This window comes from Anser anser (assembly GCF_964211835.1).
Source record: "Anser anser genome assembly, chromosome: 5".
Classification (NCBI taxonomy): Eukaryota; Metazoa; Chordata; class Aves; order Anseriformes; family Anatidae; genus Anser; species Anser anser.
This window is the reverse complement of record NC_139725.1, coordinates 32,012,875-32,037,671: the sequence shown is the minus strand read 5'-3', so window position 1 is coordinate 32,037,671 and position 24,797 is coordinate 32,012,875. Positions and strand designations below refer to the sequence as shown.

Here is a 24,797-nt window from a genome sequence, read left to right as displayed (position 1 = left end):
CCAAACAGCTCTCTCCAATTGATGTATTCATCCATCAAGTCTGAATATTCTTTCACATTATTCCCATTGTTTAGAAACAGTGCTTCCCCCCCATCCCCCTTCAAATCAGATAACAAATTCACCCATCCAGCCTTCTAAGGACAAACTCTTTTCATATACAACCTTGACTTATCCCCAAAGACTTTTTTCGGAAGAAAAAAATATATATGCAACTTCACAAATAGCTCTAAGGGGAGCTTCCTCTAGGCCAGCAAGTAGAAAACGAGCAAAGCAACCACTGAAGAGTTTGGACTGGAGGGAAACCTCAAAGAAGCTGACCGTTTAACTTTTTTTAAAGGACAAAAATGCATGACATTATATACAAAAGGCAAAAAATAAAAATCTGATTTCTGACTTAACATAAAACCTACATCAATCGAATCAATGGATTGACCCCAGCATCGACAGAGATAAGGATTAAATACCAGATGTATAGATCTACAGCTCTCTGGTCTGCTACCTGCATAAGAACAGTTCTTTAACACTGAAAAAATAAATTAAACTGCAACAGATGCAGTCCAAAGTACTGCAACTCCAGTACTCTTAAAGCCAGATCTGCAAAATATCGTACAGAAACTGCATTTGTTTTCTGAAGAATTGTGTGTCTACCTGGTACAGACAAGTACAAAAAAAACACTACACGAAATCCAAACCAAAGAAACAGAAACAAGGTATCAGATTAAGACTGCCTAGCTTTACAGTAATATCCACTACCCACTGCTAATCTGTCAAAAGAGATTTGTTCTGTGTTCTAATCACATGAAACATTTGCTTTATGACTTGAATAATAAATACTATTCTTCTAGTATGTTTAGCTTTAGCCTGAGGCTTCTACCGGTATTTTGGCCACCAATCTACCTTAACATTACCCCAAGGTAGTTCATTATTTGATTTATCACAGTGATCCTTGAACTGCAAAGTTATGGAAGAATGCATGGCAGACACGGATGGAAGAGAGAAGCCACAGACGATGAGATGACCTGGTTACTGCATCTGCTCCTAAATGGAGCTGGGGATGGTGACCTCTCAGCACACTGTTTTTCCAAAGCACAAGAGACTCCCAGCCTGCTGCTCTTCTGTCTTAATAAGCGATGTTCCCAAGAGATGCTGTAAGTTTAGCTTCTGTGTTGCTGGAACAAACACATAATAGCTCCAAGAAACATGGGGCTAAGCTTTCCTGAAAATCTGCCAGAAGTGTAGAGTGGGTTCTCACAGCCCAACTCAAAAACATTTCAAGTATTCCTACGCAAAGCTTTTAGTTCTATTTAAATGTTCTTTGGAGAATGGAAGACAGGAAGTAGGGAACAAGAGGAAAGAAGGGAAGAGAACTCTCTCAAGTGGGCTGGTTGCCTTCTGGTAAAGACATTAATTTATATTCAACCTGTACATCATCCAATAAATAGTCGTCATGTTCAGAAAGAGAAATAAGAATATTCTTTCTTATTTCTGAAAGCTGCACAAGGCTAAATTTCAATCTATCCCATTCCTTCTGTGTCTCCCAGGAGAAGTAAATTTTTTTTACGATTTCTTAACTGACCATATATTGGCTGTTGAAGAGGAAATAAAATACTGTATCATCTTAAATTAATTTCCTCCCATCATATGGAGTGAGGGGGGCTGGAAGTCTCTAAAAGCCCAAGAAACGTGCAAGCCAGCTGCAGGCAGAAAGCAGGCGCTCCTTGCAGCTCTCCACCCAGCACTGGCGCGGGGGGTCCCGAGAGGTCGTGTGCTGTCGTCTGCTCATTTTTAGGAAAACCTACTTGAAAAAACAGACAGGCCATAACATGGAACCATGTGGGCACTGATATGACCCAGAAATAAACCACCAAAGCCAACCACCAGAAGGAGCTAGGGGAGAAACCATGGCAGGAACGCAATACCAGCATCCTTGGGGAGACAGCAAACCTGCATGGCACCCATCAGGTGCTGCTAACAGCAGGTCGATGCCACACTTGGGGACCTGACACCAGTGAAGTGTGTGTCAAAGACACTCCTTGCCTCCTCTCTCCTCCCTTCCACTTTGCCTCTCTAACCTTCCCCAGCCCCGTCTCTTCTCCTCCTCTACTCACTTGCTCCTGTCGCAGCCACCTTTCTGAGGATGACAATTCTCAAACTGTGAGAAAAAGGGAAGTGATGGGAACCGGGAGCTGAAAAAACACGTTTCTTGAATGTGAATAGTTGTGTCAAAAGAGCAGAGATAACATCCATTTTGTCCAAGTCCAAGCAACTGAACTACTCTGTGTAACAAAAGCAGTAATCTGTAGTCTTAAATGACCTTCCAGAAGATTGTGATTACAGAAGTGATACCTTACAATAAAAAAAAAAAAATCTTCAGCAGATCATCCCTTATCCTGTATCAAAACATGTCCTCCTCCATGAGAACAAACTACTAATATGCCTTTCATATGTATAAGCACACAGAGAATTGACCAATGTCAATTCCAGCCAAACATGCGGTTTTGTCCTACATCTGAAAGGGCAGTTTGCGAGCTTTTTCCAAACAGAAGGATCACGTTAGAAAAGGTCAGAGGATGAAGAATTCTGTTTGCCTACAAATACTCCTATAAAAAGAGCAGAATATCTGTCATTTTGAATGCATTAGTTTGTGAACACCACAAATGACAGGAATGAGAGCTAACCAAGTATGCAGTGAGAAGGGGAAAAAAAGGTAAACTCTTTCAAGTCACTTTTCACCTATAGATCAAGTGTCAAATGAGATTTCACAGCACTATGAGAGAATTTCTCTGTCATTGCAACAGGCTTCCTACCTAGTTAATTCAGTAGCCATCACCTCCATGACAGTTTGTTTTCCATTCTGAGCACAGTTCTCTCTGAATTCTCAAGTCTTTTTCAAACTAATCATTTGCATTTGGCAATACCATAAAAACCAGCCCTACTTTAACTGCGCTGATTGACACGCTGGTCTTTCACTGCATAAATTTCAAGACTACATTTTTAGAAATATGCGTTAATGTCATCAGTGAAAAAAAGGAATATTAGTACTTAAAAATATTGAATAGCACATTTTGAAGGAACAAACATTGCCAGTAGCACAAACTAAAAACCATACCTGGTCCAATATTCCAGCTTAAAGAAGCAGACAAAAAAAAAAGCCTAGTTTGTGCACAGCGTAAGTCTGTGAAGCAAGAGATGGCAATACCAGCTGCCTGTCAAAACAGCAGGCTCAAGCAGAATTTCAGAAGTAAATGTATAAAATGTTGGGAACATGCTAATTTTGAGCAGGTGCCATTCAACAGAAATACCAAATGTAAAAGGCTGTTTTACTTCAATGCATAGAACAGTTGGTACTAAACAGATTAGCAAAACAACAGATCCCAGAAAACTTCGAATCTGACAGTGTCTGTCTAATTAAGCAATCATGAAAGACACTTCAAAAGGATAAACAGGCAGAAGTTCTTTAAGTGTGCAGACCACTGAAAATTGCATTTGAAAGCAAACTTTAAGAGATTCTTAACTAACATTTTCCTGTAAGGTTCTGGTTTTAAATTTTTAGATCAACTTTTCCTCCTGTTTATTTTAGTTTAAAATTATCGGTTTTCTAACACACTGAAAATAAGATCCAACTGCAGCGTGGAACACCTAAGCACTTTTTTAGTAAAAATAACAAGGAGACAAGGCAACCAATTTCAACTTCAAAGATACGTATTCTCCAAAAAAGAGGCTTCAAATAAGTAAAAGAAACCAATTAGCAGATTTGTTCTCCCCTGCCTCAAGTCAAATTAAAAGCTGTTAGGTGCAGAAGTTCTATTATCTCAAGAAAAAAATAAAAGATTGTTCTTCCTGATTTCATTTTTGCAGATCCGTAAAGATAGGGGATGAGTAATGATAAACAAGACAATTACAATAAACAACCCTGAACACATCATGAAGCACAAAAACATCAAAATCATCTCATGTCACCATACCATGTGTCCAATACAAATCTGTTGAAGTACCAAACAGATTATACAAATGTCAGCTTGCAATAATTTGCACTTAATCCTTATATTCAAATGCTGGAAACAAACCAACGTACTGTTTTCTCCAGTAGCCTGTACATACACAACTGTAGTTCTGTCCAGCGTACTATTCAAATAGAAAAATTTCTCTTAAAAAAATGGGGAGGGGGACGGACAGGCACTCAACACTGCTCAGGGAATGAAACTGGAAGATGACCAGTGTTGTCATATTAGCACCGTGTAGTTGTTCACAATGTGTTTCATCTACTCTCACAAAGTATAGCCAGTGGGTTAGTGGAGAATCTAAGCTTTAAAAAAAAGTTCTGAGTTCTGCTTAGAACTCAATTACAAAACATCTGCTTTCTGACACGTCAGTAACATGCCCCCTTTACATAACACAGCTGGGAACCAGCCACGTACCAAACCCCGGCCTGCTCTGGATATCAGTAATTACACTGAACGCAGCAAGTCTGGTTTCAAAAGTTACTTTCTATTGGCACAACACGGGTAACATTCAGAATTATTTAACACTGTCCTAACAAAACATCCACTCTGACCTGAAGACATGAAAGAAGTGTTTGATCTCTACATTCATTTAAACTTCGGCCCCTGAGCCAAAGCAGGGTGCCAATTAATGTTAAAAGATGCTTTAATGATGCAGGTGTTCACCCACTGGGAACGAGACTCTTAATAACAGTGCAGAGTACTAAAGCCTGGTCTACAGCAGAACCTACCTCGATTCCTGTAGTATCCAACACCTACCGGATTCGCAGAACTACCAGAGAAACAGAATCAACCAGCAGCACGATCAGTTACTGTTTCAGCTGCTGGACAGCTAAAACCAATGTCACCTTCAGGGTGTCACCTTGCAGATTTGGGCTGTTCAACCTCCCCGACTCTCACGTGGCACTTTTAAATCACGCTCATTTCCAAACTCGCACGAGCGCAGCTTCAGTTCCCTGGGATAAACACTTGGATGCAGACAGGCACCCAAGCAGCTATTTCAAGTGAAATCATGGCCTGTAGTTATCTATCAAACTGCCTGCCAACTGGACGTGCTAGCTTAAACAGGCTGCAAAATTAGCAGGCTACTACCAAGTAGGCTCCACAGGCAAAACAAAGTAGCAAGAAACTAGAAATAATTCCCATGTCTTTGAGACGTGGAATCTGAACACCTTTCACATTCCCAATTTTTGGGTCAGACCTGACTTAGGCTGATAGCAGTGGATAATTAACATAGTAACGTGACAAGAAACAGGAATTCTATACTAGATATTAAAGCAAAACAATATGTACAACAAATACTTTGAAAAAAATAATTCTCCCTAGAAAAACAGCAAAATCATATTTGCAGAGTTATTTGTAGTATTCTGGAAGAGGCTTTAAAACAGAACCTTTTCTTTAAGTTCTGTCTCTTCATCTAACAGACTCGAGATCCCTTTGTTTCTAGAGAAACAAAGACAAGGCTTTGTTCCTTTCCTTGTTTGATTCTTAGCATCCATGCCGTGGTCTCCTATTCTCTGGGGAACATAATATCTACCAAATTTCTTAGCACCAGACTTAATTTCAAAAACTATAGCCACGGTGGATATTTATAAAGTAGCAATTCCATTTGGTATAGTTATGTTGGGGTGGGGGATTTATTTATACCAGGTTTTTGTATTAATTCCTGTGTACTCAGACTTGTGATACATTCATTCGATTTTTCCAAACATCATGAATTAATTTTAAGATCCATTGTAAATGTACTTTTATTCTGCACTGAATTAATGTGCTACAGAATTCAGATGAATCCATCAATATTCAGCACCGATAACGCAGCACCTTTCAAAACAATCTGTTTATCCCTAGCTTCTCCAGTGCTTTGGGATCCAGAAGCCACTTAGGCAGTCGCAGGCTATCAGCAACATCCACTCGCAGCTCCGCTCTCCAGGAGACACATACCTCTCGCAGCAGCATACAGCAACCGTAACTTGAGGAAAACTGACATACCTTCACAATCACAGTTCACTTCTGGAGTAACAAAAGGCACAAAAATTACCAAGAAATACGAGCAAACATGAAAGCAGACAAGGAAGGAAAAACCACAGCGTTGCTCAATGCCACAACAAAAAGGAAGCACTTCAATAGAATACTAAATACATAAGGACACGGGCAGGACCTTGGCGATGCTCCAGTTACCTGTCCCAACTTCACAGCCTCTGCTTCGTGGGCATGCTAATACGCTGCACTGTTCTAAAAGCAGTGGTTTGGACTACGTGCAATTTGGAGATACGCCAGTTTACCTAGCAATGATGTTTTAAACTAATTTACCTTACATAAATTGATGTAAAATTATATGGACACGTCATCGAGTGTTAACCCTGTTAACTCTGTCCAGGAGAGGTCAGATTTAAAACTGAAAGAAGTCACTGCAACTCCAACATAAGACATCTGACAGACACTTTATTAGTCTCTAGAAATAACCTGCATACGAACATCCACTCTCTATTAGTACTTGAGTACAACACATCTACATACACAAGGCTCCTCACATGCACTCTCTCAACTACATAATAGCTTTGAATGATATAAAAAGATCTGAAATACTTTAGAACACACAAGTGCCTGTGCTTGTATCATGCTTTGCTTCATGAATTTAAAATGAAAAATCACGTTACTTTCCTGACTTTCAAGGAGATACCCTAATAAAAAAGCTTTGCTCTTCCTTTACATCGCTATCCCACTTACAGCTACATTTTATATATAAATATTGACTGATGACAAAAGACTTCTGAAAAAAAAATCCCTTTTCTTCACAAGTATTACCGAGAAGGTACTCATAGATCAAAAATTGAAGATTTAGTATGAATGGAAATCTTTTAAGTATTTTAATACCTAAACCCTGGTGATATATTCCAGAGAGCAGCCACCAAAGCAGGTAGGAGTCAAACTGGAATTTGCTTGGAATACAGATGGACAAACAACCACAGGGCTGGATCCAGCCTGCAGAGCAGGCTTTTATTTGGCCACTGGCAATGCCTGCTAGCCAGCTACTAGACGAGCCAAGTCCAGCCCATCAGTCAGACAAGCAAACTGGGGATGCTGCTAGGAACAGAAAACTAAAGGAACTGAAGTTTGGGTAACAAGGTTTACAACTAGGTCAGTGCCAGTATAGCAAATGCAGCTGTATCTTTTTCAGGGACAGCTCAGCTCAAGAAGCAATACAGCCACTACAGAAAAGAAAAAGGCACAGATGGGACCTTTAAGACTGCGACAGTGCAGTGAAAAACCAGCTCAGGTATTCCCAACTACCATCACCCAACCAGAAGAGTCAGAGTTAAGTGCACAGGCTAAACCACAGAGTTGGGCTGGGTGCAGAAGCGCTGGTTACCTGAGTCATCCCCATCCATGCCAGCCTCAGGCTGGCTCCTGCAGAACCATTCGGGTAATTCTGCACTGAGCACCCAGCGTGCCAGGAAGGTTTACTAGTCTAAGTGTCACACAGCCACATGTAACCCAGCACCACAAGCACCACCTGTCTCAAAGCTGGAGATGAGAAAGAAGAGCAAAAGTCTTTCTGACTGTACTGACACTGGGACAGATTTGATGCGTTTGGTCAGGCTTAAGCCACTCCATTCAGCCAGCTGCGTCTGCTTGTGATCCTTGCACCACAGCAAAAGGACATTTAGACCAACTCTATGCAGTGAAAACATGAGTCAGAGACGATATGTTAGTTCCATCTAACTAGTACCACCTTGAATACAGCAGTAAACTGGACACACTGCTTCCAGATTGCAGCTGTCTCCGTCACAACTATAACCATGTCTGCAATCTGACTTAATAAATGCTGTCAGACCCCATTTAAGTCCAAATCCCTAGCTCTGCTTTCCCCTTAAGATAATACCCCCACCCCATACTCACTCAGAAAATTCCTGCAGTTCACTAGGACATGTGGCAAGCAATGGAGCCTGGGCAGTCACCTGCAATGCCAACAGACTCCCTTGGAACTTGAAATCATAGTTCTGGCACAGAGACTCTCAATTAGCTGAAACCACATAAAAACTAAGACAACTGAGTGGACCAGTATCAACTCTGAACAACTGAGGAGTTCTTCAACATCTTTCCCTGTACTCTTCATGGCACCAGTATTATCAGTTTCATTCGTTGCTGGGGCTAACTCAGCCTCCTATATTCCCAAATAATGCAATTGCATATTGCAGATTGCATATTGCTTTGCCACCAATTGTGACAATTGCCCTCAGTACATCTCTGACTATATGGGGCTCTCAAGCTTAACAAGTTCCTCAACTCAGGTTTCATTTTTTGACATTATAATTCAAACAGATTACATTATTAATAGTTTAAAATCAAGCTGTTTATAATGCAGAAAAAAATCCACATGTTGGTCTGTTACAGTCACAAAATACAGTTCTCTTTAGGAACGGCTCTGGAGGCACAGACTGCATCCCTTGGATTTGATCCTTACAATTCTGAGGAAAAGTAAGATGCACGATGGTTGGTGGCTTAGCACTGCTGCCCACATGAACAGTTCCCTGAGTATCTTCCTATTTACATCTTCCTCCTTTCACTCACGGTGGGCAGTGCTAGGTTAAAGGTTGGCCCAGATGATCTCAGGGGTCTTTTCGACCTAAATGATGCCATCATTCTACAGGCTTCCCTGTGCTCAGCTTTTCAGTATCCCGAGTTTCAACACTGTACTAAATATTCAGGTTATTTGTTGCTCTTATCGGAGCAGGAGAAAGTAACATAAAATGTAAGATTCCCTATATAAATTCAAACTTTCTGTTAGCAAATTGACAGCCACCAGGTTTTAATCTACTTTAGCAGGAGCGTTTGCAACAGTTACAGTTACTTTGCAGGGTTGTAAAGGAAAGCCCACATGGCCCTTTACCTATTACCTCTAGACAGATCAATGCTAAGAAGTGCTCAGTGAACACTAAATCCATGATTAAAGCAATTTGCGGAGAAAAGCGAGGATGATTTTATTCAGCATAGAAACAGATAGCTGTCCGCATCCACACCCCTTCTCCGCTTCCCCTTCTGTCGCTTTATTCACACCGCACAACAACGACCGTTTATTCAGTTGCTCTGCAGTAAGATTACTTTTAACCACGAAGCAATATCAGAATAAGGACAGGAGACACACGCACACCCCAAAACGTTTGCGGGACGCAGGAAAGCCTGAGGCTTCCTCACAGTTAGCTCTGGGATAACCACCCCCGGGCCAAACCACGACCCGGGCCGGGGAGGCAGCAACAGCCCGAGCCGGCGGCGAGCCCTCCTCTCCCCCGGGGCCGGGCCGGGGCAGGCCGCGGCCCTCCCGCCCCGCTCCCCGCCGCCGTTACGCGGCCGTCCCCCGGCAGGTGCCGGCACACAATGGCGCTGCCCGGCCCGCTCCGCTCCGCTTCTCCACCGCAGCCGGAAGCCCCCGGGGCAGCTGGAGCGAGCGGCGGGGCGGGCAGGGCACGGGCTGCCCCCGAGCGGGGGCAGGGGGAACCGCGCCGGGCAGCAGCCTCACCAAGGCCCGCTCCTGGGGCTGCGCGGGGACCCGGCCGCCCACCGCTCCCGGCCCTCCGTCGCCTCCGTCCGCCATTTTGAGAGCGAAAGACGCGGCCGCCACCGCCGCCCGGCCGAAGCTTCCGCCGCCCCCGGGCCTGCTCCGCCGCCCGCCCCCCGCCGCGGCACGGCTGCGCCGCGCAGGCGCCGCCCGTTCCCTGCGCAAGCGCCGCGGCACCGGGCCCGGCCCGACCGAGCGCCGGGGCGAGGGGTGCGGGGGGAGACCCGCGGGCGGCAGAGGGCGGGGGGGAGCCGGGGGGCGCCGTGAGGCGAGGCGAGGCGAGGCGGTGAGCCTCCTTCCTCCCGCGGGAGGCCGATCTGGGTCCATCAGCACTGTGTAGATAACAGTTTTAGTAATTTTCATATTCCCTTAAAATACATTGGGGCAGATTCTTCATACTTCAGCAGACTAGGGGCATATGTCTCCCATTTGGGCTACAGAAAAGCAAAATTCTATGAACTCTTTCACACAAGCGTAGGAGACATCAGTAGCTTCATACACATACCTCGTTCCAAAATTAAAATTTCTCCTCCCCACCTTGCTACAGCGTATTATAACTGTTCGGTGTATTCCAGATTTGCTTCTCTGACAGAAGATGAGGGCATTTAGGGACTTGACCCATATGTGACAGAGCTGGCCTAAGCGCTGCTGGAAGTTTTCCAAATTGCTGCAAAACAATTCAGTTGCACCTTCCCCCGCTTGTACCTTTCTGGGGCTGCGGAAAAAAATAGGCAAATAGCCATGCTTTTGAACCTTGCAGGCATACATAGTAACAACCTATTGGATGTCTAATATTTCTGTTGTGAAGAAAACTGCCTTATTTCATTACAGCCTTACTGCTTCAAGCCTCCAAGCAACTCGCACATTCCTCAAATACCGGTACGGATGGAATAATATTTGCAGGTGACCATTTCAGGTATATTTGTTAGATTTTCCTCAGTGTATCAGGCCAGAGATACTCCCAAAGTTTTTGTTACACCTTAAGAACATACGATTGTACCTTTCCATGGTAGCTTCATGCCCATTTTTCACTTAATGCCCTAAAATACAGTCAGCAGCAGATTAAAGGAGCATGAGGAGAACAATCATATGTTGGGGCACATTTTAGCAAAATTGTATCATGCTACCAGATGAGAAAGATTCAAGAAAACATGGCCTTGAATCTTTGCCAGAAAGTCTGTTAAGTACTTATGATTTCAAAGATATTCATATGTATATAAATCAAGGATGAAGCAGTCTTACCAATACTCCTTTGTACATTCCAATGACAAAGCAGGTGACACATCAGGTGGTCAGTCTTCTATATCAAGAAGAGTCAAACAATTAGGAAAACTTACATGGAAATGGCATAATACTAATTTAGTAGCAATTAGGTTATTGTACCTGTGGAAGGCCAATAGAGGTGCCCGATTTGAATTAGATGTGTTGAACAGAGCAGATTTGAAGTAAGCTGAAGAATTAACATGGTGTATAGAAATCTTGGGAGTAATTTTGAGAAGTCAATGCACATTTATTTATCTTACTGAAATGTATCACTTAGAATTACTGTGTATATATTGCGACCGCGTCAACTTTAGGTGCAGAATATAAAAACTGAATGTGAATTTTGTAGTTTTACTCGTTGCCAATGAGCCAATTAAAAATCAATACGGAGCTTCATCTGTTTTTATTTGAATGTGTTGCAAATTTGTACCCAACCCTATCTGATAGCACAGCTGACTGGTAACCAGCAGTGCTGTTTGTACAACAGCCAAGTTTAGACTGCAACTGCTATGAATTTTGAAGAGTCCTCCTCATGTTTTAGCATCAACAGCAGCAATTGTATAATCCAGTTTCTGATGTAGTCCTGCAAGAGAAACAAGGCTGTGATGCCAAGATAGCAACAAACAAGCTGAAGCAGCGAGAGGACTGCCTGCAGTCCCCTCTGCTGTGAGGCAAGCATCTTGCGTGGCTGCATCTTTTAGCTGAACTATTGTTACAATTTTGTTTAACTATGAGACTTTTATAAGAAGTTATGCTAATGTAAACCACCTGCTTTAGATGAACAAGACTATAGACTTTTAAACCAAAAAAAAAAAAAGAGTTAAAACCCCCCCAAAAAGACTTGGAATCTACACATGCTAGGTAGGAAACAGCAAACTAAGTGGCAATAAACCTCTGAAATAACAAGTTTGCACTAATACACAGGCAGAAATGGCACAAAACAGTAAAATTTCCTTGGATACTAAAATAATAGAGAGAATAAGAACAAAATGGGAATTCAGATAAGTTGTAATAAAGACAGAATGCTGAAGCTTGGCACTCCTGTTTGCTAGAGCTAAAATAAAATGTTAGAGCTTCAAGAAGAAACTGAGCAAAGTAGGAAGATTACCAGGAGTAGTGATTGCTAACTCTTGGGTTACAAGTTGTTGTTTGGGGGGTTGAGCAGACAAACGAGGTGGGAGCTACCTACCAACAAACAAAAACAACAACAATACATATATATATACACACATTAGGTTCCACTAAAAAAAAAAAATAAAAATAAAAAATAAAATGAAAAAAAGAACATCTGGAAAAGGGTGTAATATATTAATAAATCTTATTTTTTGGTCAATGCTAAAAATTAAATCTTTGTTCTAAAAGAAGTTATCTGAGGAGTGTCAGGATAATGAAAAATAATACTGAATTAGAAAGTTCTAAGTCTGAAAAGTTTATAAAGCTACATTAAATATCAAAGAAAACTCATGTGGCAGAAGCTTTTTCAGCTAAACTCCTGGCTAAGACTGTTAGCAAAAAGTAAAGAGCAAACGCAGACAGCAGTTAGTGAAAGAGCAAAGAATAAATTAGCAATTACGAAACCGTGCAGTTACCCTGGCAAGGTTTATCATCATGTATATGGAAAAAAAAAATAGGTCCTAAAGGCCCTAAAATGAATTTTTAAGTATGTCACGAGCAAAAGAAGTCAGTCAGCCTTCTGAGCAGTGACAGAAAGCCAAGAGGGGGTGTTGGTGTGAGGGGCTGGGAGGGCAGCCGGACGAGCCACCCATCTCCTCTCCTCGCGTTTTTATTGTCCCTGCGGGGACAGCTCCCCGCGCAGGACGCCGGCGGGCGGAATTTTCCTTAAAAACCCCAAATCCGGCAAAACCCGGGAGGAAGCGGGGAGCTCCCCCCCGCAGGGGGCCGGCACCGGCCCTGGCCCTCCCAGCCAACCATAGAGGCGCGGCGGGGGCGGCCCAACGGGCGGCGGAAGTGCTGAAGCCAGCGGCGCTGCCCGGTGGCGGGCAGCGGAGGCCGCCTGAGGCGGCGGCGGGATGCTGAGGGTGGCCGCCGTGCTGCTGGCAGCCGCCGCTGCCGCGCTGCTGCTCGACTGGTACGCGCCCGCGGGGGCTCCGCGCCCGGCTCCGGCGGGGCGGCGGCGTCCCCGAGCCCCTCAGCCGGCCCCCGGGGCGGGGGTCGCCAACCTGCTGTGGGCAGTGCAGGTGAGCGGGGAGCGGGGGTGTGTAACGGCCTGGCGGGGCGGGGGGCGCTGCGCTGAGCGCCGCGCTGAGGAGGTTCCGTGATGGCGGAGGGCGCTGCCCAAGCCCACCGAGCTGTGAGGGGTCGGCTCGGCTTGGCTCGGCTCGGTTTGACCAGAAGCTGCGGCACCTCCGCCCCGGTGAGCGCTCCCCGCTGCTGTCACACAGGTGTCCGGGCAGCCTGCTAGGCTAGGCTGCCCGAGAGGTAAGGTGTACGTGGTAATTAAAGCTCTCCTAATTGCTGCCTTATCTCCTATATTGCATCAGTACCCTGTCCTGCATTATATAACGCTCTACTAGGAAATCCAGCCTCTGCTTGCCACTCTTCTCTTCCAAAGTTCAGGAAAGTTGCGACGGAGAAAATATTACACGTGGCTTTTTGTTTTTAGCATCAGGACGTGCTGGACCAGTACATGAGTGATGCCTGGTTGGTTTTACGCACGTGTAGCCTTGTTTCCAGGTTGGATGTGAGATACTTGTTAATCTGGCATGGTCTTGGAAGTGAACTGTCACACCTCGGTGCTTCTGTGGGCTCCTGCCTGACGCTGCTCCCCACAGCATTCCTCGAGCACTTAGTGTATAACTAATCATAAGCCTTCACATGTTTGCAGGCAATTGACTGCTGAGATGTCACAGAAGTTGCAGTGCAGCTGCAACAAATAGGCTGCTCCTGCTATTTCCCTTCTGCTCTAAAACTCAAGAGCACTTTCCCTACACGTATTAGCTGCAGGCACCACTCAGCCTGTAAGCCGGTGTGTTATTAGTCCTTTTGTTCTCTCCAATTGCTGTGTATTTTCTAATTTTTTTCCAGTAATTTTTCCTTAAATGATGTAAGGCTTATCTTTACTGCAGAACGGATTTCAAAATGAGAGGCATGATTGAATTAAGGTAGATAAAGCCTCTGTTTTGAGTTTTTAATCTTAAAGAGAGTCTACTACAGCAGTATATAACAGTTCCAGAGCTATGCTGACAAGCAGCATGCCATCTTCTCTCTGGTTACGTTACATCCAGTGGCGTTCTCCCAAGGATAGGTCACAGCACAGCTAATTTGAGACTTGGCTTTACTTTCAAGTGGCTCTGTTCTCTTTCAGGCATGCCCTTTAACAGCTGCTTTATCATTGGCCTAACTTGGAAGTTAATCAAGCACTAAATCCAACATTGTGCCAGATTATGTTGTGGGAAACAGGCTTCGAGCTCCCTGGTGACTCAACAGGTCTAGCCTAGGCCATGGGATCAAGTTCTTCCCCAAGCAGTTCCTGCCTTGTTTTTCCTCTCATCCACAGGAACATCTCCTCTGAAAGTGAACTAAATTACCATCTCTGTACTATAATCTTGTATTAAGGGCTCTTTCACCTTTCTTGTAGGAAAAATGCTGTTCTTACATAGTGCCCAGTAGGCATTCTAGCCAGTGTTGGGCAGCAGTAACCCGCTGTTTGGGACAGGGTTTCATTTTTCTCTCTTTTGCAGGTGTCAGATATTCACATAAGTAGATTTCGGGATCCCAAACGAGCTACTGACTTTGAAAAATTCTGTTCTGAAACAATTGATGTAATTCAGCCAGCACTTGTTCTAGCAACAGGTAAGCATCTCAGAAGTGTCAATTTCCTCTTGAATGTGCTGTCAAATGAAGAGCAAATAAGCAAAATTCTCAGATCTCAAAATAGAACCTTAAAGCTATAAGGTATCTTAAGCAGTGGAAGTAGAACCGTGGGTGAAAGTAGATTGCTAGCAGCAGAAGAGATTAACTAGTAAATGCAATAGGATTCGTTTTTGATTAATATCTTGAATTTGATGGTGAATTTAGAATATTATGTATAACTAAGACATAATCATGCAATATAGCTATTGTCTTCTCCCTGTATTTGTCACTAAACCTTAGTTGTGATTAGTAGTCATCGGTCCTAGTAGTGATTCTATGTCATCCTTTGCATGTGAAGTTACAGAGGTGAGCAGTATCTCTGATTAGTCGCTAAGAGTCAGTTTATCTCTCAGGTATTCTGTATCAGAACAATTCCTGCTTGTGTGTATAGAAAAGTGCTGTGAACTAACATAAGATTTTTATTGCTGGTTTCTGCTTGAACACATACCAAGAGAGGTGAAATAAACCTTGCCGTTTCATTTGATACCTTATTACTGTTACTGAAATGGATTAAGTTTTAGCAAGCAAATTGAAAGACCTTTGAGCTGTTGCTATACATGAAGTTTTAGAGTTTTTGTGCTAGGTTTAGACTTCTTACGTGTCTACAGTTACTTATCTGCTGCTTGCTTTTTAAGTTAAGAGCTCAGAAATAGTTAGCATTCGTCTTCTAACTAACTCTGCAGGAAGGCATTATTGTATGAACAAATTGAGAATGGTTTGAACTTTAGTTGGAGCTTAAGGGAATACAGAAGGTGTGAAGTTAAAGTCTCTATGACTAGAATTTTCAAGTAGAAGGAATGCATAACAATTTCTTTTAGCATGGCGTCGGTAAAAGTGCTGTAGTGACACGTCTGATAGACACTTGAATAGCCTCCTGCACTTTCATTAGAAGGCATTTACCCTTACAGTAACCAGATGACAGGAATGTCCAGATTGTACACAGGAGGCCTGTGGCCTTACACTAGGAAGCTTGGATTGCATTCTTGACTAGTTACAGCATTTGCAAGAACTGTATAGACCTCTAGTTACATCTGACCGTTGTACGTTTACAGGTGACTTGACAGATGCTAAGACGAAAGATAAACTGGGATCTGAGCAGGTAGAAGTAGAATGGAAAACTTACCAGTCCATCCTGAAGAGATCAAGGGTCATGGAAAAAACCAAGTGGATAGACATCAAAGGCAATCATGGTAAGGAGGAGATGAAACGTCTTTTCCTTTCCTGTGATTATAGAGATAATTTAAGTAAGTTATAATACAGAGGTAAATTGTTAGAAGTTGCTCGCGTATTAGTGGTGGTTATGAGTCAGTAGAAAGACTTGCCATCCAAGTATCTGCTCTACTAAGGGCACATTTGTTTACATTTGTTTTACTTACTGAAGTTCTAGTAACAGGGAAGTAAGACTCTTCATTTATTGCTTCTGCATGGCAACTGGTAGAATGTAGCTTCAGATGTTAGTCATTAGTTTGTATGCCCTATCTTTCAATGCAAGGGCAACCTGTAACCTTATCCTACTGAAGAAATGGTTTTAATTTACTTCTCACAGACCTCCTCCAACAGTTTCAGTTTAAAAAGTAGCACGTGCTCAGCAGTTGAAACAAAATCAATATCTTCTTAGTAGAAGGAACTCAGGGAAGTTTATACGTGTCATAGTTGTAATTCTAAACATTCAAGCACAAGCTAATAACCTTGTAACAGCTGCTTTATACAGGAAGGGCAAAACTAGAAAGCCTAGTATTGGGGTGGTGGGTGAGGAGTACATCCTTTGTCATATATAGCCCGTAATACTTTACTTAATCCCATTTCCCTAGAAGTCTTCTGTTACCAACCATCGCAGAGACGTGGACCCCAGTTGTAGTACAACTGTTCTTTAACATACGCTAGTCTCTGATGCTATTGCAACTTTATTTTCCCTAGATGAGTTAGGTCTTTATATAACCCACTGAACTTGAAAAGCTTCTGAAAAGGTTTGTGGCCAAACTGTAGTCATGTGTCTAGCTTTTAGCCACTAAATGACAATTTACATTTCCACAACAATTTTGTCTTTGAAATGAAACTTCAAGGAGAAAACTATTCACACTTTTAGGTCAACAGCATGAAGTATGTAATGTTTTCACTGCACACCTGGATAGTCTGCTTACCAATTATGCCTTTTTTTTTTTAAATATAGCTTGCCATTGTCTGCTGAGACACTTGTCTCAACATCAGGACATAAAAATACAAATTACTCAATTTGATCTGAAAGTGTCCTCATTTCCTTTTTCTCTCCCTTACAGATTCATTCAACATTCCACACCTGGATAGTGTTCAGAATTACTACAGGTATTTTATTTACCACACATGGCATTTTATTGAAGGTCAAAATTGTTAAACAATATTCTGTTTTCAGTTGACACAAATGCTTTCTCACTGACTTTTTTTACAGCCAAGACCATATTTGTTGTTCCCATTACAATTAGTAGAGTAGGATAAATTCAGAGAACAGAGAATTCTTTTCTCAGACTTCTTATCCCTGTATGTTTTGTAATTGCATGTGTTCTAAGTGTCCCTGTGTCTAGGAAATGTTCCGTGCATTATGTATACAATTTTATGACATTTATGTAAAACTAATATTTTTTAAGAGTCTTTTCATCCTCAGATGAAAAAAGGAAAAAGCAACAAAACACACTTTTTGGTTCTTTCTGCATGTTCAAGGGCTTTTCACTTCATATGGGTCTAAATTTTATGAGCCATTTCTTCACATCTGAGTGATTTGTGATTTTAGAAAACCCAAAGTAGAAATAGAGATGCAAGAATACAGACAAAGTATGATGGGTGGACAAACTTTCTGAGGAGTTTAAATTCTCTGAGGAATTTAAGTACTTAATATCTCATTGGAGATTTAATTATAAATGATCAGGAAGCTTTCACCTTGTCATTTGTCTTTTGCTTGTCCATTGGCGAGGTAGCCTCAGCTGTGACTCATGTTTAGTCCCTTGGTTTTTCCTGCCCTTGACATCTCCACACAAAATCTTGTTTCCTAATTTTGGTGGTGCATTTAGCTTTGACTCTTTAGAACTAGGGGAGGACTTAAAAATCAAATTTCTCCTTGAATTCAGGCTTTTAACCTATTCATTCTACAATAACAACAGAGTTTCAGTTTCCGATGGTTCACCAATTTGCTTCATGGCCCAGCAGGAGCGGATTATTTTCCCATAAATTCACTGAGATGGTATCCTACAACAGCTTTACTTGCAGAACATGGAATTCAGATGTGGATTTACCATGAAGGGATGAATGTGTGGCACTGATGAGGCTTTTGCATGGGCTAGTTCAGTGCATGTCCCTGTATCTTTTGCTGCGGTTGTGGCAACATAGCAGTGTAGTATTTATCAGTACTCCGGTCTATTTAATTTAAGGCTGCTATCAGAAGTCCTAGTGAATCACATGGCAAGATGTAGCACTAGTAAATCTGCAGGATCATCCCTGAATTGTTGCTGTTGGAATTTGGCCTAGACACGTTTACTGTTTGGAAAGAGCTATGGATCACCTTCCTCTAGTCCATGCTAAAGATGCAGTGCTAGCAAAAGAGATTATCCTTAGAGTGAAAAGGAAATTTCACCCTAAGAATTTGAGTGCAAATGTCAGGTTAACAAGTCTTTGCTTATTTATTACCAGTTTGTTGCAAAACAAATGTATTCGCATTATGGTTTTTACTTCACTATAGTCATCATAAGATAAAGAAACTCATTAGAGATTTATCATAGCTAGTATCTAGGACTGAAGAAAGGCTCTAAGAATCTTCAAAAGCTATTAAGTGTTACTAAAAGGTAGAACTATCTTAAGAACAATTTTATTTAAATGCATATTTAATCCTATGCATGAATAAAATACAAAGATTAAGAGAATTTTTAGGTAATGTGCCACACTCTAAGGACAGAGAAGGGAGATGGCAGAGTGAAATGGAGTCTTGTGGAAGCCTTTTCTTCTACGCTACCCCCATGATGTTAAACAGTCAAAAAGACAGTGTCTTTTTTTGTCTGAGCCACAGAAAATCCATGTTTGCTTGCCACTATGTGATACATGAACAAATTGTTCATTCTTTGCTGCACACCTCTAGAACACCGTAGCTTGCATGGGTAAAAATATAGGCCAGGGAAAACAGTTATTCAACTCCCTGCTGTTCATTATGGATTAAAATTAAAGAAGGCAGTAGTTGTATCAGAATACAATGTTTTTACACAAAAACACTGTTTCCTGTTTTACTTCCACAGCATGAGCAGAGCATAATTCAACTGTTGTACATAATTTAAGTGGGACTAAAAACTGAAATTTTAGGATTATGGTACTGAGCTTCCAGTTCTCTTAAAGTTCATGATGTTCTTAAAAGTAACGTTAATTTGAGAAAATAAACCTTTTGAAAGGGTCTTTACGGCATTAGAAATATAATGCATCTTCTTTGAAGTACAGGCGTTTCAATGCCATTGATTTTTAAGAGGAGACTGTACTGAAGTAATGGAGGTCTAATGCAAGAAGTTGTGCATGTTTCGTACACGTCATCTTTGTCATTGCTGCAAGCTCTTCTAACAGCGATATTTTCCTAACAGCAATATTTTTGTTTTATTTTTTCAGGAAATACTCTGCTTGGCGTAAAGATGGCTCTTTCCATTATATCCACACCACCTCTTTTGGGAACTATTCATTCATCTGCGTGGATGCCACACTCAGCCCAGGCCCAAAGAGACCCTATAATTTCTTTGGGATTTTAAATATGGTACTTTAGAAATCTTAGCATTCTGTTTTGCTGGCTGTGGTACTTTTATAGTGTATGAATCTGTTTGTTTTTTTTCCTTGTCTTTTACAAAGAAAAATTGTCTGAAAGATTTGTGCTCATCTGAAAGTGTTTCTACTTTTCTAAGTTAATATGCACATGAAGCTTTTGTTTAGAAAAATTAATGTCTTTCTTAACATGTAGAGTATCAGTCTTTTCTGTCAAGAAATAATCCAGTATAAAAATGTCAAATTAGTTGTGTGGTTTTTTTTTAGGGCACTGTCAGTAGTTTCTTAACATTTAGACAAGTTTATTAATAAGTTCTTTATCTGCTGTGAAGCTTTTTTACAAAAAAAAAATAATCCAATTTCACACCTTTTTTCTTTGCTAGATGTTTTCTGTTAATGTTTGCAGATGAGAGAGTTGCACTAATTTATAGCATTATCTTTCACATTATTTCACTGATAAAAGAAATGTCATTTACAAAAGTGAGATCCTGATGTTCCAAGACCATGAAGATTACTGTTTTTCTTAAAAGAATAACACTAATCCCAATCTTTAAATCAAATATCAGTTCAGGTAACATTTTGCTCCCCTTTCGATTTTTCTTTGTAGTTTGTTGGTACATTTGTTGTTCTGGGGATACTCTTCTGAAGCATTGCATAGTTATTGTGTTCTGGTAAACAGATGTCATATTCTACCTGTGGTAACTGCCTCAATGATAAGTAAAATGTTCTTCTAATCTTGTCTAAAGGAGACTCAACTTAATTAAATGTTTGTAAAGTACCTGATGATAATTAGATGAAAGATGATGTAGGAGTGCCAAGTACGGTAGTGTTCTCATTGTTTACTGTAATTCATAGGCATGTCTGTAGAGTGTAGTAACTTTGCAGACAAACTCTCACGGAGAGAAGAAATGCAGTTGAGTCCGGAGCTCCAGTTCTTGGCTGCAATAAATCAAGTGTTTGCTTGCTAATTAACCAGCAGCAGGAGTCCAGAGAGTATAATTTGCAGATTTTTGCACAAATCTGAAGGTAAAGAGAAAAGGTAGCCATGGGGCAGTAGGTACTTGGAACTGTGTTAAGGATTAAACCTCTGCGAGGAATTTGAAAAATAAACAGCATTTATATCATTGATTTGATTGTATAGCTTGGGTTTCTGATAGATATCTCGTGTAAAAACATTCTTAAAGCCCAAATTCGTAAAGGCAAGTGAAATATTAATTTCACTTCATAAACCTGTTGCAGTAACTCAGAATGCTATACCAAATCCATTTTTTTAATATAGCTTTTATTTCTGTTTACTTTATCCATGCATTACAGTATTGCTTTTGAGGTAGGAAGGAGAATAGTACGTTGATTTTTCTCTGGTTTATACTAAAAGATGATTTCCAAAATGGTGAAGAAGTAGATTTGTATTCATCTTTGGCTTTAGTTTTCCTGCCTCCTCTGTTAAGTCTTTGAGATCCTACTGGTATTGGGAGTCTCTCTGAACTGGTTGATGTGGTTGATATCAAAACGACTGGAATTCAAACAAATGAAAAAGAAAAATTTTGGTTAACATTAACAGCAATGGCTGAGTAATATTTTCAAGATTCGGCATCATAGTTCCTGCAGTTAAATGACTGAACCGTATGATGCACGGTTCTCGGATCTGTCATGCCTATAAAAGGCTGTCAAGCAAGTCAGGAGATAATAGGGGTGTAATTGCAAGGCAAATATATTTGTAAAATCAACTCAAGTGTATCTTTGGTTATATAAACAAGCAGTAGAAAGGATAGAAATATAATTTACCTAAGTCGGTCTTTATATGCCACCTTTCTTCTGATCAATCGCAAGACATTTGAGTATCTTTTCATTTTTTTTCCAACATAGATTTTTAGGATACAGTTAACAGTGCAGTTTGTTGAAGCAACTGTAGGTGTTCTCTATAGATAACAGATGAATTGCATTCTTCATTAGCTTCTTTCTGCATTTCTTCTGCTGTTCTTTCTAAATAACCTAAATGGTAAATAGTTAAACAGTTGTATTTTTGTTCTGTTTTTGATGTTGTTTTGTTTTTGTTTTTTTTCCCAAACACCTGTGTTTTTCAGAGTCAAATGCAAGAGCTCTCTATGATGGCAACAGAAAGCCTCTACAGCAATCATACTATCTGGTTTGGCCATTATCCCACGTCAACAATCATCTCCCCAGCCCCAGGAATACGAACGTTAATGAGGTAAGATTTTTTTTTTCCTGCAAATTTTCGGTGTAAAGTATGTTTCTTGCTTCTCTTTGCATACTTGTTGGTCACTTTATAGGTTTTCTGCAGTGGCATTTCCTCCCCACCCAAATAATCACAATTCTTACGTTCTTTTATTAGTTCTGCCACAGCTTATTTATGTGGACATCTCCATACAATGGGTGGGCTGATGCCAGCCTTGCATAGTCAACACCATGGTGGCACTCTGGAACTGGAATTGGGAGACTGGATGGATAATAGGAGGTAAGCAAATCCTGTGTGAACAAATTATTTTGTGGAACCTACCTGGTCCTACTTTAATTCCCTTTTATGCTGTTTGGAGAATCTGAAGAAAGTATTAGATCTGTCTGATTATTACTATTAATGTTTTTGAAAAATATCTCTATGTAACTTTGGGAATTTTCCTGATAGCAACAGTGTGCTAATAAGTTATGCAAACTAATGTCTTGATTCATTCTTGATATTTATAAACTAAAAAGATAGCATCTAAATATACCATCTAATACGTGTTTAGTATTCAAAGTAGGCAAACGTGATAAAATTCAGCATCAACACTTCCAAGTACTGTGCTCTGGACTAGCTGTTGGAATTCTAGAAATAAAAACAATCTACCTCTGCTGTTACCTTAGCAGCATATGAAAAAGCATATGATGCTACATGGAATGCATGGTAGTATATCAGCTTTTGTTCTGCAGTAATGCTACAAAAGATACTCGTGTGTACAGGAGAAAGCACACGAGTCATTGTCCATGACTAGTGTACTTGCCCTTACGCTGCAGAAATGGACATTATATTTGAATTCTTTAACATAACGTTCATCTGATTCATATGCAAAATTCAATAGACCTTGGCATTTCCAATTCTGAGTAGTGCTTCAGTGATTTAAAAGCAGGTAAACCTCATCAGAGGTAAACATCTTTGCAGTTACTGTGGCAGAGTCAGCTCAAGTTTGTTCAGCTATGTAGTAACTCTCGTGTGAACCTTGCCCTTCTCAAATCTTTGTCACTGTTTTAATTGTAGTAAATTCCTTTGAATCATTATGTTAAATTGGCTGATGATTACATACTGTTACGAATTATATAATCTAATGTTGTGATTTACTATAAAATTATAAAATAAATCTTAAATTGCTGTTAAATCAAAGTTGTGTAGAAATCTATTTGTGACAACATATGATCAAGTACAAAAGAGAATAAATGGAAAATAAATCAAACAAGTTCTGTTTAGGAACTTGGGAAGCATGAGAATCTGCTGCGCATGCAGTACTTATATCAATAAAATTATCTTCCTTCCCTCTTAGGTACCGGATCCTTGCATTTGATCATGACCTCCTTAGTTTCACAGATCTTACCTTTGAAGAATGGCCTGCAGTTCTCATCACCAATCCCAAATCCCGCCTTTACAGTAGCTCTTCTCATGAACCACTAGTAAAAATTCTTTACTCCACTCATATCAGGTACCCTGTAATCTGATTTTTACAATATTTGACAGTATTTCACTATATTTTATTAGTTGGTGTCTTTTTGTGGTCATGGTATATATGTGTATTTATATAATAACATACGCCTTAAAAAATATCGATTTTTCTCAGAAACTGCTTTTCTCTGCAAAATTGTTCCTGAGAACTCACTTTGTATCATAACTGTGATAAAAGCAGATTATTTAGCACTAATTGTTATTTGTTTTGTTTATGCGGTTATTTCCACTGAAACCTTTTTTGTGTGGCCAAAGCCGGTAGAGTTTGATTAATACTTAATCTGTTTCATCAATTTCACATGTTCACGTTGCCTTCCTTTATTTCAGGATTTTGTCTATTTTTCTGTTCACTTTAGATTTCTTATCCTTTTCTTCTGTTTTCAGTTTTACAACCCTGGTATATTCCAAATATTTATATTAGATATTTAATATCATATATTAAAATCTATGTCTCTGCCAGTTTTCCTGTTTGTTTTAAAGGTCTCCATCTTTTCATTTCTACCTTTTCTTTTTATATCTTTTTGTGTTCCAAATCTTTATGCGCTTTTCAATACCTAATATTTGCTATTAGACCAATAGGTATAAAATATACAGGCATATTGAATACGTAGAATTACAATCAAAAGAACTGTCATACTTCTCCATGTATGTAGCCATGTCCTACTAAGGCTGCCTACTTTCCAGTTCACTGTTTAGAATCCTATCTGAATTTTCTCATGATTATATTCAATATAGGAACTGGTAGAATAGCTCACAACAACAGTAAGAGACTCCTTCATTTGACTGACGTGCTCCCCAATACCTTTTGTATTAGCAGAAGTGAAAGACAGGTGAGCAATATATTGAGATTGTTAGTATCACTGTTTCTCTGGTTATAAGCGCTGTCAAGTGATACCATGTTTGTTGGTATCTCAAATCTGTAATACCAGTCTTGCGTTCCACTCCATTTCTTATAAATTCCATTGCAAAGACTGGAAGGTCTTTGTAATGTACTCTGACTAGCAAAGAATCAAAAACAACAAAGAAAATAGGTACTCCGTACTCAACAACAAAAGATTTCAGAGAGAAACTGGCAATTTTCAATGAAAATATCTCCAGCTATTTGAGTGCGCATCTGTATGTGTATAGGGCAATGCATCTGGCTAATATTAGCAAATGTTTCAACAGCAAGAGTTCTAAGATTATTTTTGCCGAGACCCAAGGATCTCCATTTTTGTCTGTTCAACAGCGTAGTTCTCTATCCTGTTGTTTTTGCACAATACCTTATAGAACTTCTTTTCTTAGTTGTAAGAAAGAGTTAGCATATTGCCTTTTGCCTACAGATATTATACCATTTTCACTTCTATCTCCTTTGGATTCTTAAGTATAAGGTACCATTATCTTTAGGGGCTTCTCTTTGGGAAAGTATGACAAATCTGCAAGTCCTGTAACAAATCTGTTTATTTTGCTGTTTGTTCAATCCTTAGAATTCTGGCCTTCTCTCCTTCTGTCATTACCTCTGTCAAAGTCTATATAGATGGAGTTCACTTGGGGAATGCTCATCAGGCATCTGGCCCTCTCTACGTGCTGAAGTGGAACCCGCAAAATTACAGTGAAGGGTCCCATCAAATAGATGTGATTGTCCAGGTAAGATACC

General features: G+C 40.5%; 2 protein-coding genes and 1 long non-coding RNA gene across 9 annotated transcripts in view; 1 reads left to right on the top strand and 2 right to left on the bottom strand.

Moving 5' to 3' along the window:
* Window positions 1–12,568, bottom strand: part of UBR1 (ubiquitin protein ligase E3 component n-recognin 1) — a 66,777-nt gene extending 54,209 nt beyond the window's left edge. For 2 of the 4 annotated variants that reach the window (XM_083839232.1, XM_083839234.1), the window contains exons 1-5: window positions 12,411–12,568; window positions 11,930–12,006; window positions 10,942–11,404; window positions 10,801–10,858; window positions 9,520–10,273 (exon numbers count right to left, since the gene is read on the bottom strand). In XM_083839232.1, coding sequence (XP_083695358.1) covers window positions 9,520–9,921 — 402 coding nt within the window. In that variant the 5' untranslated portion in view covers window positions 9,922–10,273; window positions 10,801–10,858; window positions 10,942–11,404; window positions 11,930–12,006; window positions 12,411–12,568. The remainder of the gene's footprint in view (window positions 1–9,519; window positions 10,274–10,800; window positions 10,859–10,941; window positions 11,405–11,929; window positions 12,007–12,410) is intronic. The other 2 variants (XM_083839235.1, XM_083839233.1) reach the window with 2 other exon arrangements.
* Window positions 12,569–12,715: 147 nt separating this feature from the next.
* TMEM62 (transmembrane protein 62) overlaps window positions 12,716–24,797 on the top strand; it is a 30,751-nt gene continuing 18,669 nt past the window's right edge. For 3 of the 4 annotated variants that reach the window (XR_014585386.1, XR_014585387.1, XM_083839317.1), the window contains exons 1-9: window positions 12,716–13,019; window positions 14,523–14,634; window positions 15,747–15,884; window positions 16,971–17,016; window positions 19,306–19,447; window positions 21,537–21,661; window positions 21,806–21,928; window positions 22,986–23,141; window positions 24,628–24,787. Coding sequence is in view for 2 of the 4 variants with exons in the window: in XM_083839317.1 (XP_083695443.1) it covers window positions 12,852–13,019; window positions 14,523–14,634; window positions 15,747–15,884; window positions 16,971–17,016; window positions 19,306–19,447; window positions 21,537–21,661; window positions 21,806–21,928; window positions 22,986–23,141; window positions 24,628–24,787 (1,170 nt within the window). In the remaining 2 variants the exon portion in view is untranslated. The remainder of the gene's footprint in view (window positions 13,020–14,522; window positions 14,635–15,746; window positions 15,885–16,970; window positions 17,017–19,305; window positions 19,448–21,536; window positions 21,662–21,805; window positions 21,929–22,985; window positions 23,142–24,627; window positions 24,788–24,797) is intronic. The other variant, XM_083839318.1, reaches the window with a different exon arrangement.
* LOC310900798 lies at window positions 15,818–21,530 on the bottom strand. Its single transcript, XR_014585393.1, has 3 exons — window positions 21,238–21,530; window positions 20,232–20,965; window positions 15,818–15,915 (listed from the first exon to the last, which is right to left on the bottom strand). It is a non-coding gene; the product is annotated as an uncharacterized lncRNA (long non-coding RNA).